Source organism: Mus musculus, chromosome 11 (genome assembly GCF_000001635.26).
Source record: "Mus musculus strain C57BL/6J chromosome 11, GRCm38.p6 C57BL/6J".
Classification (NCBI taxonomy): Eukaryota; Metazoa; Chordata; class Mammalia; order Rodentia; family Muridae; genus Mus; species Mus musculus.
In genome coordinates this window covers 4479784-4496804 of record NC_000077.6, presented here as the reverse complement: position 1 = coordinate 4496804, position 17021 = coordinate 4479784, and the positions used below count along the sequence as shown (strand labels likewise).

The following is a 17021-nucleotide window of genomic DNA, read 5'->3' as shown; positions in this document are numbered from 1 at the left end:
CTCTTTGCCAGAGTTCTTCTCTCTGCTAATGTCCCACTTTCTAACCTCCTCACCTTCTTGGCCATCAGATTTTTTTTAATTTTGACCAATCAGAAGGTGCCTTAAGCAGGCAAAGAAGGAAAGAGACACATCTTCACATAGTACATATGCCTACAATGTGTGTGCATATTTCTAAGTATATAAATATTATCTGTTCAGTCCATATAGTGTTACTTTTTTTTTTTCAGGACTGATCACTTGGTATTGGATAATCAATTTGGAGGCTCTTTCCAATCTAGTTATTTCTTAGTTGACCTTTAGTTTTTGTTTGGGGTACCCAGCCTCACTGGTACATGGGTAACACAGTTCTGTCACAGGGTTTGGATGTGCAGCACATAATAGATCTCAGGCCTCAGAACAGAAGCAGCAAACCCTTTTCTGTTGGTTGTTGCCACAATATGAGTGCCACTCATGTACATGGTAGCAGTCAGCCCTGAGGATGAAGCAGTGTCTGACTCTTAGTCACTATTCTGTTGCTGTAAAAAGACATCAAGACTGGACTTAATGGTTAAGAGCACTGACTGCTCTTCCAGAGGTCCTGAGTTCAAATCCCACCAACCACATGGTGGCTCATAGTCACCTGTGACAAGATCTAATGCCTTCTTCTGTTGTGTTTGAAGACAGCTACAGTGTACTCATATACGTAAAATAAATAAAATCTAAGGAAAAAAAAAAGGCATCGAGACCAAGGCAGTTTTCTCCTCTCCCTCTCCCTCTCCCTCTCCCTCTCCCTCTCCCTCTCCCTCTCCCTCTCCCTCTCCCTCTCCCTCTCCCTCTCCCTCTCCCTCTCCCTCTCCCTCTCCTCCCCCTCTCCTCTCTTTTCTTCTCTCCCTTCTCCCCTTCTCTCCTCTCTCTTCTCTTCTCTTTTCTTTTCTTTTTTCTTTTTTTGGTTTTTCGAGACAGGGTTTCTCTGTTTAGCCCTGGCTATCCTGGAACTCACTCTGTAGATCAGGCTGGCCTCGGACTCAGAAATCCACCTGCCTCTGCCTCCCAAGTGCTGGGATTAAAGGCGTTCGCTCTCTCTTCTCTTTTCTATATAGGGTCTTACCTTGTATCCTTGGCTGACCTGGAACTCACTCCAGATTAAGCTGGCCTTGAACTCACAGAGATCCACCTTCCTCTGCCTCCTGAGTGCCGAGAGTGAAGGTGTGTTCCATTGTTTTTTCAAGACGGGGCTTCTCCTGGACTCGCTTCATAAATAAAGCTGGCCTCTAACTCACAGAGGTCTGTCTACTGCCTCCAGAGTGTTTAGATTAAAGGCCTGCGCCACTATATCCAGTTGAAAGAAAATATTTACTTGGGGCTGGCTTACAGTCTCAGAGGTTAGTTCATTAGCATCATGCCAGGGAGCACAGTGGCACACAGGCAGGCAAACACTGGCGCAGCAGTTGAAAGCTATGTCATGGTCTGCGGGCAGAGAGAGATTCCTGACTTAGCACTTTTGGACTTGAAACCTCAAAGCCTACCCTGGCATTTCAAATCAGTGTCCCCCAGCAAGACCACACTTTCTAATCCTTTTAATCCTTTCAAATAGTGTCACTCCCTGGTGACTTAGCATTTAAATGTATGTGCCTGTTGGGCCATTCTCATTCAGATCACCACACTGACCAAAGGAGAACTGTCTTCTTCTCTTAAGGATTTTCCATTTGCATCTGTCACTTAGCTCTGGGCCAGAGACTTGTCATAAAAAGACCGGATCAGTACTGTGTAGTCTCTCATACCTCACAGATACTTAATTTCTTTCTTTAAAAACTCAATTTTAGGGCCAGAAAGATGGCTCAGTGCAACACTTTGTTGTTCTTGTGTAGAACACACACACACACACACACACACAGAGAGAGAGAGAGAGAGAGAGAGAGAGAGAGAGAGAGAGAGAGAAACTATTAAAAAGCAAAACTTTATTTTGAATGCAAACAATGAATTCACCCATCTTTGTCCAGGTGAATGGAGGATCTGTTAAAGAGACAGTGCTTTGTAGTATTTGGGCAGTTAAATCTCCTTTATGGATGGAAAGATGCTCTGGCAGTGATGGACACTGAGCAGGCCACCTGTCTGCGGCTGTGGAGGGCTGGAGGGTGGTGTGCTTCTGTTCCACTGCTGTGGCGCCTCCTGTGGTGGCTGCCCCCGCCCCCCCCCACCACCACCACCACCACCCCACCCCCCCACCCCCAGACTGACAGCACCGGCTGCTACTTCATGGTCAGTGGGGTCAAAGGAACCTCCCTCTACTGGGTTTTGTTTACTGCTTCAGCAGCAGGGGAATGTTCATAATTACTTATCAGCCCTCTGATTGAAAACAAAAGAGAACACATCTGATCCATCAAGAAAGGGTTTTAAGTGTGTCTAACTAGAAGATAGGGAATCTTGAAGTTGAATTTATCTATGACAAATTTATAATTCATTAAATAGAAGGACTCTTCCTATATTTGGGGGCAAAGCTTGGGGTATAATGATGATGGCAACATAGTATCAGCCTCTGAGTCACAGAATAGTTAGGAAAACAGGGCTTGTATACCCTGTTCTGCTGTTTGCTTGCCTGGCAGGAAAGATCTCCCTTTCTTAGACTCCTAATAACATTCATGTTCATTCTTCCTTTTTCCTATAGACCTTATCTAGAGCTTGTCTTGGCAAAGCCTTCTCAAAGATCCTGGACAATTATTATTCCTTATCTTTCAGTGTTTAAAGGGCTAGACTTGTGGCCTTAAACTACAAATTTAGCCACATTTGGGAAAAAAATAAACAGAAGTTGTTTGGGGGAATGAGGGATGGAGGAAGAAGTACATGGAACAAAATGTCAACACATTTGTGGGGATGGTAAGCTATGTAACCTCAAACCAAAGAGGCAGTTCTTTTTATCAGATACCCTAAAGGATTTTGAAAAAGGTGGAGTCCTCTTTCTGGATCCAGTCTAACTCAGCAATATTATATAGTCATTGTACCAGTTCTCATGAGTCTAATGATCATAATGGACTGTGTGATTGTGATTTTAGTCAGTAAGTAGTCAAGGCTTAACAGTGGGTGATGGGTAATGTTTGAACAATTCCTGTGTTTGCCAAAAGACAATTTCTTACACTGTGTGTACTAGTCTAGGACTACTCGCCACCCCCCCCCACACACACACACACACACTTCCCTTTTGACAAATTATCTTTGAAGAGTAGATGTGGTACATTCCAGCACTTGGAGGCTAATCCAAGAGAACTGAGTTCCAGATCAGCCTGGGCTGCATAACAAGACCCCTGTCTCAAACTCATTAAATGTGGGGTGGGAGGAGCATGTACTTGTGTGTGTATCAGAACCAGGGGTGGGGGCATAGCTCAGTGGTAGAACTTAACTAGCAAGTGTGAGAGAGACCCTGGATTTTATTCCCAGCATATTCGGGGAGGAAAAAAAAGAAGAGGGGAGGGGTGAGGTTAGGGTACTGGGGAGATGGCTCAGTGATTAGGAGCACGTACAGCTTTTGCAGTTTGGTTCCTAGCACCCACATTGTGCTGCTCACAGCCACCTGTAACTCTAGCCCTAGGGGCTCTGACACCCTCTTCTGGCCTCCTCACAATACACTACTTCCTTACACAAAGTTAAAAATTAAAAATAAGTGCCGGGTACAGTATAGCATTGTTAATTACAGGAGTTTTTGGTTGCTGTTGATTTTTAGTTTGTTTTTCCCTAAAACTGACTTTTCTTGATTGTGGAGCTTGAATCTCACCTGGACATTCTTTATGAACTTTTTAATAAAAATCACTTTGGAAACAAAGGTCTCGTGGAATTGCTTCTTAATTTGGCAGGCATTGGACATGATGACATAAAATCATAAAAATCACTATTTCCTTATCTTCCCTTTTTTTATTTAGTTGGCTTTCTGCCCTTGAAAGTACAAAGTGGCTCCATCACCTATCTGTGCTTCTGAAGTCGGCACTTCTCGTGGTGCATGCTGTGGACCGTGATCAGCGACCAGTGCTAGTGCACTGCTCCGATGGCTGGGATCGGACTCCCCAGATTGTGGCCCTAGCTAAGCTCCTACTTGACCCTTATTACCGAACCATAGAGGTAAGTGTGTCTGAGGGAGGGAAGAGTATTTCAGGGTAGGTTGGGGAAACCTTTAGGAAGGTTGTATGTCAATTTGGGGATGGAAGCGAAGTCTTCAGAAAGTGTACTCTGTCATAATCATGCATCCATCACTTAGAGCTATATGGCTAGTCTTATGGTTAGTGACAGGCATTGAGGATACAGACATGTTTCCTTGGCAGCATCTCCACTTGGAAAGATTTTGTCTACTTCAGGAAAAATGGGCTTAAAAGAACACCCACATGCTTAGGATAGTAGGTTTAGACAGAACTGCTTGGCGTTCTGGAGAAACATCTGCCCTGAAATAATCATTGTTGGGTTAAATATAGAAGAACAAAAGCATAAAGTGACATAAAGTACAAATATTTATAAAAATTGCTGCTGGGGAAGAATTTTTACAAATACGGCTTTATAAATATAACATCAAAGGTGAAAATTAGTAAGAGAGAAATTTGGGTAGGCAGGCAGCATTTGTGTAGTAAATGAGAGTGACTGCACAAATAGCTAGCTAGATAGTCAGTGTCCTTTAGCTGGATCCTGAATAGAGTTGGTAAATTGAGGCGTTTGTATAAAAATGTGTGAACCATTAGGGAGAGAGCCTTTGGCTCTGAGCCTATGCCAGAGATTGACTGTTGGTGACATGGAGCTTAGGATGTCACAGGTGAGACAGTATTGCACAAGTGATCTCTCCTCGGTGCCTCCCTGCAGGGTTTCCAAGTCCTGGTGGAGATGGAATGGCTCGATTTTGGCCATAAGTTTGCTGACCGGTGTGGTCATGGGGAGGACTCAGATGATCTGAATGAGCGCTGCCCAGTGTTTCTACAATGGCTTGACTGTGTTCATCAACTTCAGAGGCAGTTTCCTTGCTCTTTTGAGTTCAACGAAGCATTCCTTGTGAGTTTGGACTTCATGATTCTACATTTTGGGACCCATATACACCTAGAGGGATGCTGATACAAGTGTTAGGGGGTCATTTTTACCTAAAACTATGCATTTTTCAAACTTATCAAGGAGTGACTGCTTTATTTAAAAGCAACAGCATTTAACTTTCACTCAGTGAATCTAGCCGCACCAGGTTTTCCTCTGTAAACATAGAGTTGGCTTCTAAAGTATATGGTCTAAAAAGTAGTTAGAGATAGAAATTATCTGAATCTGCCGTGCTCCCCTCCAGTCTCTACTGGTGCTGTCTGCCATGTTTTCTGCTCCCGCTAGCTCCTTTGATGAAAGATGTCCTCTTCCTGTTTGAGCCCTCCGTTACTGTGTCCTCCAGCTTCTATCCCCTTATTTCTGACTGGCTTAGCATTTCTCCACTATGCTTCTTGCATTAGTATGTCTTTGACATGGGAGTGCTGGTAGTTGGGGTCAGGCCCTGCAATTGGTAACTGTGAAGAGGAGGTGCCATATATTAGCTGCCTATGCATATACAGCCTACATCCCTGAGTGAGCTGAAGTGTTCTCAGGGATGTCACGGTGAACTGTCTAGAGTTGGGTTGACCTCCTTTCTGAGACCATGTACCCCACTGTATCATTTTGTCTGATTGGAATTTTGCAGGTGAAACTGGTACAGCATACCTATTCCTGTCTCTTTGGAACATTCCTGTGCAACAACGCCAAAGAGAGAGGGGAAAAGCAGACTCAGGAACGGACATGCTCTGTGTGGTCACTTCTTCGAGCAGGCAACAAGGCTTTCAAAAACCTACTGTATTCATCTCAGTCAGAAGCCGTATGTACCCTTTAGCCTGTCTCTGTGATCAGCAGAAAGAGTTTGAGGGTGGGGGCGCATATGGGAGCTGGTTTGAGTAGTACTTGTTTTTTGTGAAAAACGTGTCAGCTGTCTCAAGGTACTGGTTCCACTTTTCCATTTTCCACCATTCTGTCTATGTAAGCCTATTTTTTGATAATGCCTGTCCATGACCAACTCAGGTTCAAGGTGGTTTGGGTGTAAAACACATCCCTCCTTTGTCATGAATCATTGCCTGTACTTCCGCTACTGCTCAGCGTAGTCCTAACACGTTTCCACTCTCTGGAGGAAAAGGCATTAAGGTTCCTTCTCTCAGATGGTTTGCGTAGATAAGAAGTATTAGCCAGCAGGCTCCGGCTACTCTCCCATGAGCCAGGCAATGGGACCCACTCAGCTCTGTCTCAACATAAAATTCTTTCTGCTGTTGGCATGTATCTATCTGTCTGTGATTCTCTTCACACATGAGAGCTGCCAGGCCTTTTAACACTTTGTTCCCTCAAAAGAATGCCTTCTGCTAACCAGAGAGAGAGAGGCAGTATGTCTGTGTATCAAAATGTATTGGTTTTCCCTTTGTCGAATGCAGTTTAAGCCCTTAGAGGTCCATGCAGGCTAATCAGAGGTTATATTACATTGCTGGGCAATTAATACACTTCGAATCACAGTTAAGTAGTTAGAAGAAAAGATTTACAGTGTCTCTCCTTCCCTTCGTTGTGCCTGCTGGGAAAGTGGCAGTAAGGGGTAGGAAAATACCCTTATTTTCACATGATTAATTTAAGGGATTCTATAAAATAGGTTTACAGCTTTCACTGAAGCCAAGCTTTAGTGAAACAGACACATTCACCATGTAACAGAACAATTCTTACTCGGTAAATCAGGCTGATGAAAGCCTGTCGTTCAGTAAAGACCAACTGAGATAGTTAATACGAAGTCTGCCTTTAAAGGACCCATTAGATTTTCATGCTCACGAGAGGCTTTTAAGTAAAGAGTATTGGCCGACAGAAACCCTGGGTCTATATCTATTCTCTTGGGAGATAGACCTTCATTTACTGGTGCCACCTCATTGTTGATCTGTGACCCAGCTGTGTTGAGTGGCCCACCTAGGTGTGTTCATTCTTGCTTTGTCATTCCAGGCATGTCTAAGGGATTTACTGGAACATGCATAAACCTGTGTCCTCCCCACCCTTCTCCTCAGGTGCTCTACCCCGTGTGCCATGTGCGGAATCTGATGCTGTGGAGCGCAGTGTACCTTCCCTGCCCATCCCCATCTACCCCCACAGATGACAGCTGTGCACCATACCCAGTCCCAGGCACTAGCCCTGATGAGCCCCCACTGAGCCGGTGAGCCCAAAGCTGATGCCACAAGTCCTAAGTCCTGAATGGTGCTCTTCTTTCTTAAGTGGTGGTATCCCCTCTCCCCTGCCTTCTGCCCTTCTTCTCCCTCCCTTCCCTGCCTCCAAGGCTGACCTTAGACTTGCAGTGATGTGTGTGTTCGAGTTACTGGCCTGAACCACGACATCTGGCTGAAGTTTAGTTTCTTAAGAAAGATAGTAAGCCTTATTTCTGAAAATGAATTGGACCTGTCCCTACATTATTCTGCCACCTGCACTGAGCGGTTTTTCGGTAGTGGAGCACATCTGTGGAGTCTTTGTGGACTTTGGTTTGTTCATACCCTGCTCCCTGCTCTGGTTAGTCTTCTGAAGCTTGAAAGTCAGATGCTATAAGATGAGAGAAACTGGTTTTGCAACTTGTGAATATGCTTTATTAAGAACAGAGTGAGAGATAATAAATGAATTTAAAATGTCTAGTACAAAGGACCAGCAAGTTCCTTTGCCACTACCTGAGAGGTGTAGACCATTTCGAGGGATGCCTTGTGAAGGCTACAGATGCATGAAGCTATGGGTTGAGCCCCAGTTTTGCATAACCTGACCTGGTGACACATTCCTGTACTGCCAGCACATTGGTGGTAGAGACAGAAGGATCAGGAGTTCACGGTCATTGCTAGGCCAAATAGAGAGTGTGAGGCCAACCTGGAATACATGTGTTCTTGTCTGAAAAAAATCAAAAAAAATAAAGAGAGGAAAATGTAAAAGGATGCCTTCTAGAAATAATGTATGCTGGTAGCTTATGTGGGGGTGGGGATTGGCAGTGAGGAAGTGCAGGCAGTACCTGTGGAGAGCCGTGACGCTCTAGGAGTCTGAGCCTCATTTTAGAGATGTGGCTGCGATGGCCCAGTTGTGAAACAGTAGCTTATGAAAAACCTGTTGTCCTCTGGGGCCCTCTAGATCGCCTCTCAGATTCTCATTTTCCCTAAACCCTTTTCTTTTTAGGCTACCCAAGACTAGATCATTTGACAATCTGACCACAACCTGCGAAAACATGGTGCCGCTGGCCAGCCGGCGCAGCAGTGACCCCAGCCTGAATGAGAAGTGGCAGGAGCACGGGCGCTCGCTGGAGCTGAGCAGCTTTGCCAGCGCTGGGGAAGAGGTGCCTGCTATGGACAGCCTGCGCAAGCCCAGCAGGCTGCTCGGAGGTGCTGAGCTTTCTGTGGCAGCCGGAGTGGCTGAAGGGCAGATGGAGAACATTTTGCAAGAGGCCACCAAAGAGGAGAGTGGGGTAGAAGAGCCTACCCACAGGGGGCACACTGAGGTGCCAGAGGTCAAAGAGGAGGCACCCCTAGCAAAAGAAAGTAGCATGGCGGCCGAGGGCCCCGTTGTACTTTACCAAGAACCACAGCTGGATGACGCTACTTTAAGAAGCCATCAAGGCCCCAGCCTCTCTTTGTTCTCCCAGGGTATTCCTGAACATCAGGATGGGCACAATGTCCTCTCTAGTTCACTCCAAGCTCCTCTCAGGGGAGAGGACTCCCAGGAGGTCCCTGTAGAACAGCCTCAAGTAGAGAATATTGCAGAGGACAGGGAGAATGTAGCTCCTGCTGTCCCAGTAGATGCAAAAGTTGGCCTTGGTATCTCACAGTCTAGTTCTCTGCTGCCTTCCCAAGTCCCATTCGAGACAAGAGGACCACACATCAACAACTCCGTGCACATGTTACTCGAAGATAAGGTAAAGTCAGAAAGTGGGCCCCAGCTCCATCACAGACCTTGCCCAGCAAGCAGTGGTAGATTCAGTGGCAAGGACATGCTTCCTGTAGCACCAGAGCCCAGGTCTGCTGAGAGGCCCCAGTGGGACTCTGTGCTACACAGGACTTCATCCCCTGGCAACACCCTTAGCCTGCTGCAGGCTCCTTGTGCCTTGCCGTTAGATAAATGTAGACAGGGAATTGTGTGCAACGGTGCCCTAGAGACTGAAAACAAGGCCTCAGAACAGCCTGCAGGGTTTGACACCCTTCAGAAGTACCCCACACCCAATGGGCATTGTGCCAATTGGGAGGCTGGGAGGAGCAAGGACTCACTGAGCCACCAGCTGTCTGCCACAAGCTGTAGCTCTGCTCACTTGTACTCGAGGAACTTGCACCACAAGTGGCTGAATAGCCACTCAGGGAGGCCATCCACTACCAGCAGCCCTGACCAGCCTTCCCGCAGCCACCTGGATGACGATGGCATGCCTGTGTACACGGACACAATCCAACAGCGCCTGCGACAGATAGAGTCTGGTCACCAGCAGGAAGTGGAGACCTTGAAGAAACAAGTCCAGGAGTTGAAGAGTCGCCTGGAGAGCCAGTACCTGACCAGCTCTCTGCGCTTCAATGGAGACTTTGGAGATGAAGTGGTAAGTTAGGTCAGGATTCCTTTGAAGCCTTCCAAGGAGACGGCACGCAGAGGCCAGCAAAATAACCCTTTGCACCCAGTGCATGGTTATTGAAACAGACTTCTGAAAGGATTAGAAAGGTCTCAATGTCGAGAGAGATTGTTTGGGAGTTGGCCTTGGCCATGGAGACAGCAGTCCTCCTCTTTTCTGCTGAGCTGGCTTCTTATTCCCTTGTAGGAAGTTAAGAAAAAGAGGTGAGTTAATATGCATGACAGGGGAATCAAATCTCTGCAGAGGGTCCCTGTGTCAGCCAGGCTTTGTGGCTCATGCCTGTAATCAAGGGAGGCTGAGGCAGAGCATTTCTACAGGTTTGAGGTTAGCCTGAGCTACATAGTGAGTTCTGGTCTAACCTGGACAACAAAGTGAGCACCTATCTCAGTTCACTCTACCCCAAAATAAAACACATGTGTTAGGTATGTTTAGAAGGGCTTGCACACCTGTTCAGAATGGCATTGATAGAGCAGTGCTGATTCTGTTATGTTGGAGTGTTTGTCCCGCCTGAGCCACTAGTGAGCTGCCTGCTTTCCCAGACTTTGGGAGTATTGAGAGCCTTGCTCTCTTTGAACAAGTGTTTGTACCCACTCTGTGGCAGGTGCTGGCAAGAGAAATGGAGAGAAGGGGTTGATTTTTGTTTGTTTTTAAAGCATTGTTGAGGGCTTAGTACTGATGAGGCTTGGTGGCTAGAAATGAGGGTACCAGGGTTCCTGGGCCCCCAGAGGGGCTTTCTTCTTTGATGGGTCTGACAGTGTAAGGCAGGTTCTGGAGTAATCATCCCAGATTCAGTGACTTTGCAACCAAAGGAAGTTTTGGCTTTTTCTTCATACTAAATACTGGTTTCTCATTGTCCCAAAGAGCCCCTCAGAAGAAAGGAGGGCACACTCAAGTCACTGTTTTCATTCAGTGCTGGACTGAATCCCCAGGCCCACAAGAACAGCTGACACAGGGAGCTCCTCCCTTCAGCTCAGTAGTGGCTTCCTGGACCCTATAACCAACCCATCTTTCCACGCCATGTCACTTCACAAAATCCATGTGTCCTTCTGAGTGCAGCCCCTCTTGCATCTGACCAGCCTAAGTCTGGATGGCTGGTATGACTGCACATTTGGCACCTTAGCACTCAGGCCTGCGCAGAGACCCACCCCAGTTCTCTGCTCCTCCTCTGGGAGGAGACAGGTTCACTCCGTTGAGCTGTGTTTGTTTGCCAACAGACTTCAATCCCCGACTCGGAAAGCAATCTGGATCAGAACTGTGTGTCTCGCTGCAGCACAGAGATTTTCTCTGAAGCCAGCTGGGAGCAGGTGGATAAACAGGACACAGAGGTACAGGCTCAGCCCCTGCTCTGCGTGCCAACCACACAGGTGTCCTACAGCTTTCCATTCCAGCCCCTCCCCATGCCACTGACCAAGGAAGAACTCACAGTCAGCCTGCCTCTGCACCTCGGCTTTAGAGAACCCACATCCATCAGTTGTAAGACAGGGACATCAGTGAGCTGGCCCTTTTCTCTCCATTGCCTCTGCCAGCTCTCATAACAACCCAGGGTGCCACTGGGCCAATTTGTCTTAGAAGATTGGCGCCTCCTCCAGGCAAACAATTTGGACACCTCTCTTATACTGTTAGCAGGCCTGCTGGGCTGGTACCACTGGAGCACATGTAGTCCTTGTGGCTCTCGCTCCCCCTGGTGTGGCTCTGTTGACTTCAGCTGACTGGTCCACCTCTTGTTACTAACTTGGTCCATGTGTTTTACAGATGACTCGTTGGCTACCTGACCACCTGGCTGCCCACTGCTATGCCTGTGACAGTGCCTTCTGGCTCGCCAGTAGGAAGCACCACTGCAGGTGCCATTGGGTGGCTTTTAGGGTGGGACGGGTTACAGAATCTGAACCTTGGCGTCTTATAAGCAGTGCCCTGTGTGAGCTGCCCTGGGGATTGTGTTTCTATGCCTCTGAAATTGGTCCTTCTGGAACTGTATTTGGGGACTCTTTTCCAATTCAGTGATCACCATTGCATTTTGAAATGTAGACATACTTTGTTTTGTTTCCCAGATTGGTAGTTAAAAGCTACCATTCAGATCTTCATTTCTTATTTCCAGCATAAAACTGGTTATGGCTACTTTGAGTGAAAACAGTTTTAGCATAGGTGAGGAGCCTGGTTTTCCTACTCCTTTCTACTTCCTGCTCCCTGTGCTGCTGGAGAGTCGTATACACAGCTGAGGACAGTTTCCAGTCCTTGTTGCTCCCAATTTCTTTTTCCTAGGTTGGGGAGTGAGTCACTAAGGCTGCTTTGCCCTGGCTGGGGTGGTGACTCTCTGGGAGATGTTCGGTGTTCCTAGAATAGGAGTTTATCAGAATTGAACAATAGCCCACAGGTGGAAGTGAGACTGTATTGAAAGTAATGGAAAAATCTCTCTGTAGACAGATGATACTCTTAGAACCATGGGTCTCCCCCAACCTGCACCCCTAGACCAAGTGGCTTCTCTGAGCTCTTTCTCCCCTCCTTGCAGGGACACTGACTGTGTCGATCAAACGTGGTGAGCATTTACAACAACTTGTCTGTGATGCCTGCACAGCCACAGTAACTTCTCCACACTAATGCTGCCGTTCCTTTTCTGCACGCACTGGGCCTTGGCAGGCAGGTGGGCATGGGAGATCCATAGCAACTGATGGAAGAAGCTGCCAGGGGTGTGTCCGCTGCAGCCGTGTGCTCCCCTCTGGACTGTCCAGGCCAGCTGGGCTCTGAGACTCCTGATGAGAAGGGATGCTCCTGCAGGGCTCGTCTTTGGGGAAAGCCAGTGGGCTTCAGAGCTTTTTTTGTCAGGGAGAGGTGACAGTTATTCATTGATGCCAGGATGATGCTAGTAACTTTCAGGTCATATGGCATCACTCCCTTGTTTAGATTTTATAGAGACAGAAGTGAATCACTTAGTGTGGAAGATTCCACTCAGGTCTTTCAGGGTCTCCCAAGGGAAGTCAGATAGAAAAGCTTAATTGATCAAACTCATATCAGGCTTTTAAGCTAAACTTCAGCAGGTCTGTTTAACAAGTACAAACATTCAGAAGATTTCCCGTGTAACCACAAGTTCTTGCTGACTCGTGCTTCTTAGAAAGGTATAAAGTGTTTCCTACATTCTAGGAACAAAAGGCTTTGTGTTCTCGTTCCCTGTCCTGTTGTCCTGTGTCCTATCTTCCCTTCTCCAGTGTTGCTTTGTCTCAGGTGGTCTTTAGTATCTGCTCCTCCTGTGCCTGAGTGCTCCTTCCCCAGTGTGGTCTGTATTCTGCAGAGAGTGGCTGAGAGGTTAGTGCAGAGGAAGCCTTTCTGCTATGTTAACTCCCTCGTCTCAGCTCTGGAGAGCTGTGCCTTGGGGTTCCCTGTGCTGAGCTGGCCAGTGGTTGCTTTGTACTTCCGGGCTCAGCAAATGTAGGATACTTAATACTGTGTTGATTACCTTCCGTGTGTGTGTGTGTGTGTGTGTGTGTGTGTGTGTGTGTTTGTATGTGGTGGAGTGAGGGCTGGAGGGTATGGGCAGACCTGTGCTGCAAAGATGCAAAGGACTAGGAATTTGGGCAGAAAGGAGAAGGAAGCCTTGAGATGCATGGGGCAGGGCAGTGAGCCCTAGCTGACTGACCACTGTCTAATAGGGATGCATGTGTTTCTCCACGGCCTCATCCTTCCATCCCCTTTTCACGCTGAGCATGTGTCATGTGCTGCTTTGGTTTTTGGCTTTGCATGCTGCTGTCAGCAGTCTGCATCCAACTTGCCTCTGAGGCAGTGACCGTTAAGCCAGAGTTTCTCATCCCCAGCTGGGCAGCATAGTTGTTTCTCGTCTTTGAGGGGCCCACAGGCTGACTCCACTTGACTTTGGTCTCCCTTTGACCTCAGGCTACCCAGATGGCCAGTGCCAAGGTTAGTGCATCCACTGGGTACATCCCCGGGCCAGTACTCAGCACTGAGCTGGCAGTTGCTGTAGTGCGGGGCTCATTTGCCTACAGAGAGCTCTTCTGAGCATCTTCCTATGCATCCCTGACAGCCTTGTGCCAGAGTGGTAAGGCAGCCACATGTCATCCTTGGTGGAGGTGAAAATGACTGCACTGGGTAGACTTATCTTCCTATTGAGCTTCTTCCTAGCCTGGCCTGGGGAAATGAACGTGTTTCTAGCACATCCAGACGGTACACACCAAATGCTGCTCTCTGAAGTTATTTTTTTCTCTCACAAAAACCAACAGCTGAAACTAACGTTGTTTTTTTTTCTTCTTGTCTCAAGGAATTGTGGGAATGTATTCTGCTCCAGTTGTTGTAACCAGAAGGTTCCGGTTCCTAGCCAGCAGCTCTTTGAACCCAGTCGAGTGTGCAAGTCTTGCTATAGCAGCCTCCATCCTACAAGCTCCAGCATTGACCTTGAACTGGATAAGCCTATTGCTGCCACTTCAAACTGAAGCTCAGTGACCCGGGGTGGCAGAGGCCATGCTGCTGTTCCTTTAACAGGCTCACACACAGCCTGGGCAGTCCAAGAGGCCCATACATTTTGGAATGGGGGCATGGAATAACCTGTACAGAGATTGGGATGTACCACTGGATTGTAAATTGATTTTTGTTTCATCTCCCCTTCCCTTCCATCCTCTTCTTTGCCTTCTAAAAAGAAAAATATCCCAGTTGTCTTAATTTTTTTTTTAATGGAAGCCCAGAGGTTGCCAGGCTCTTATAACTGCTGAGCCGCTTGCTGTCAGTCATTCTGTGAGATCACTCAGTGCTTCCCTGTGGGAGGAGCCAGAATGAAGGCCTGAGACAGCAGGACAGAAAGTCAGCCTCCCATTGGTAACCATTCTTCACATCACAGCTATGTCAGAGTTGACTGGTAAACCTTGCTGCTGGGGAGGCTGGAAGCCCTTTTGAGAGTACGTTCCTGAGAGGGATAGGGCCATCCCACCTCACAGACAAAAAGCAGGGTGGCGTTGGGAGGAAAGCACACAGTGAGCTACTCCCCAGGCCTCACTTTGAAACGAGAGGTATGTGCTGCTTTTGAGTTAACTGAGGGGCTAGATGTTGGCCCATGTGGATCCCAACTTTAACATGACCAAGATTGGGTAGGGCTCTCTCTGCCTCCTTGGGCTTCTAGACAGAAAGGTACAGACTGGCCAGAAAGCAGTATCCTCCTGCAGTGGTCAAGGCCTGCACTGAGCGAGGCACCTGGGAGCCCCCTCTGGGTTCCACAAGCAATCTCTTCCTCAGCCAACACAGGGAAATCCAGACTCAGGGTTCCACAAGTCTCCTATTCCAAAGCAAACCAATCATGCATCTCCCCTTGAGGGACAGAGTCCCCACAGTTCCAAAGCTCTGCACACAATCAGCCTTCCTCTTCTACTTCTGGGGCAGCAGGAAGGACCCAGGAGCCCCTTGTCCTGCTTCTGGCTGCCTGAGTGGGCACATGTCTGACTCCTGTTATCTATCAGTGAAGAGCCCTTGATGATTGTAGGGCTCTAAGAAAATGACATGGCCTGGAGGAGATTCGGGGTACCTTTCCTCAGTGAGCTTTGATGTGGTCCAAAAAGAGCCTTCAACCAGTAGTTATCTGTGGTGGAGGTGGGTATGGGAAGGGTGGAGAGCAGTTTTGGTTTGTGCTTTGAATTGTTGGCATCTATGTTTGTGACCACCCCACCCCCCAAGGGTGATGCTTAGCTCTGCTAAGAGCTGCAAACTGGTAAGAGAGCAGATTATAGTGTGGGGGCTGGGAGAAGTTGGGAGACAGCTCAGTTCTAGCCTGGCCTATATCCTTGCCCCGCCCCTCTGGACGCTGTTACCTGGCCATGGGCCTTCTGTGTCTCAGGAAGGTGGCTTCTGCATGCTCCTCAGTATGAATGCAAGAAAGCAGAAGCCTTCCCTAGTCTGCTGAAGGGAAGGCTGCAGTATCAGAGTATTGCTCATCCCTCCAGAAGCAAGTCAGGCAGGGCCAAGCTTGGTGAAACAGGGTGACGTGCTCCATGCTCTCTGTGGTCTGGAGTTAGGGTGGGGAAAGGTTGGTATAATTGAAGATTGTGCAGTTCCTAGTGACAGGTGCCAAGAGGTTATGATACGGGTTTCTTGGGTCTGTTGTACAGTGTGAATAAATGCTTGCAGCTCTTAGCCCTTTTTGATCAATGAAGCACTTTTTTATTAATATTTTCTTTGTATGTAAAGGAGGAAGCGTAACTCCATAGCTGTACATAGAACCTTTTCTCCTAAAGAGGAGTCAGCGCTCCTATAGTTTTCATTTTTTGTCAAAGCAAGAAGTAAATACTTTAGAATTGTTAAATATATAGATAAAGTGAATAAAGTTGAGTGTCCGCACGGTGGCATCTGCGAACGAGTTCTAATTCTTTGCCCTGTAGTTTAAACTCTCTTTGTCCCTTTTCCCCTTACATAGGAGCAGTGGTTTGAGGAACTGCTGGGAATTTGACCTTTAGCAAAGGAAAACTGCACATTTCAACTCTAGACCTTGGCAAAGGGACTTCCCAAGATGTCCAAGCACTCTAGTCCATTTTCTCAAGGATTTGCCTGTGAGGTCTGCTAAGCTGAGAGAGAGCAGAGCACCAGTCATCGTAAGGACCAACTGCATATCCATGGTAGTCAATGTACCTCTAGCCTGTAGAGTCTCCTTTCAGATGGGAACTTGTCATTTAACACAGGCTGGCACACTGTAAAGCCACTGAGCCTAGCAGCAGCTGACTGCCCTGGGGCTCTCTAAGAACCTCTTCAGTGCTTACAACCTTGGGTGTTTATACCTAGCTCACAGCTAAGAACTGGAAAGCAGCCATTGGAATTTTTTTTTTAAGCATTTACTTATTTTTCAACAACCAACGGGCAGTGAGCTCCTAATCATAGTAATGTGTCCAGTCCCTAGGATGTGATTGCAGGTATTACACGTAGTGGTTGATTTAGTCATTCATTATGTGCCTAGGTGCATGTGTTGTTTGTGACATGGCACATGTGTGGCAATCAGAGGACAATCTAGCATTCAGTTTGCTCTTTCCATATGTGATTTGGGGATCAAAATTGTCATGCCTGGTGACAAGCACTTTTGTCATCTGCACCATTCTGTCAGCCCAGTCTTGGTAAATACAGTGCCACAAAGCCTCACTGCTGGCTTTTCTGTCAGGAGCCTCACCACTTCAAGGATCGGATGCAGAGATAAGTGACAGACAGCATCAACCAGATGGCGTGGGGTCCTACTTCCAGTTGCACTTGGCTCCTTCCCCTGGTCCTAAGGCCTGAAAAGCAAGTTCTTAAAGCCTCTTCCTCCAGAAGAGCTTCTTGTCTTCCTGCCCTTCGTTTTCCTAGAAGGCCAACTCCCATGCCATTCCTTCACTGGTTCTTAAGGCCCCAGGGGCCAACCCCCACCCGTCTGGCTTTCTTGTCCTTACAGCGCACCTGCACTGATGCTCCC

At 47.5% G+C, this 17021-nt stretch overlaps 1 protein-coding gene across 7 annotated transcripts in view; it reads left to right on the top strand.

Annotated features, from left to right (window-relative positions):
- Window positions 1–15938, top strand: part of Mtmr3 (myotubularin related protein 3) — a 113997-nt gene extending 98059 nt beyond the window's left edge. For 3 of the 7 annotated variants that reach the window (XM_006514845.4, XM_006514846.4, XM_017314807.2), the window contains 9 exons: window positions 3891–4086; window positions 4813–4998; window positions 5657–5827; window positions 7038–7183; window positions 8173–9571; window positions 10816–10926; window positions 11354–11442; window positions 12108–12134; window positions 13866–15938. In XM_006514845.4, the coding sequence (XP_006514908.1) occupies window positions 3891–4086; window positions 4813–4998; window positions 5657–5827; window positions 7038–7183; window positions 8173–9571; window positions 10816–10926; window positions 11354–11442; window positions 12108–12134; window positions 13866–14037 (2497 nt within the window). In that variant the 3' untranslated portion in view covers window positions 14038–15938. Of the gene's footprint in view, window positions 1–3890; window positions 4087–4812; window positions 4999–5656; window positions 5828–7037; window positions 7184–8172; window positions 9572–10815; window positions 10927–11353; window positions 11443–12107; window positions 12240–13865 lie in introns of all 7 variants that reach the window. The other 4 variants (XR_003949519.1, XM_006514848.4, NM_001373897.1 and 1 more) reach the window with 4 other exon arrangements.
- The last annotated feature ends 1083 nt before the right edge of the window (window positions 15939–17021 follow it).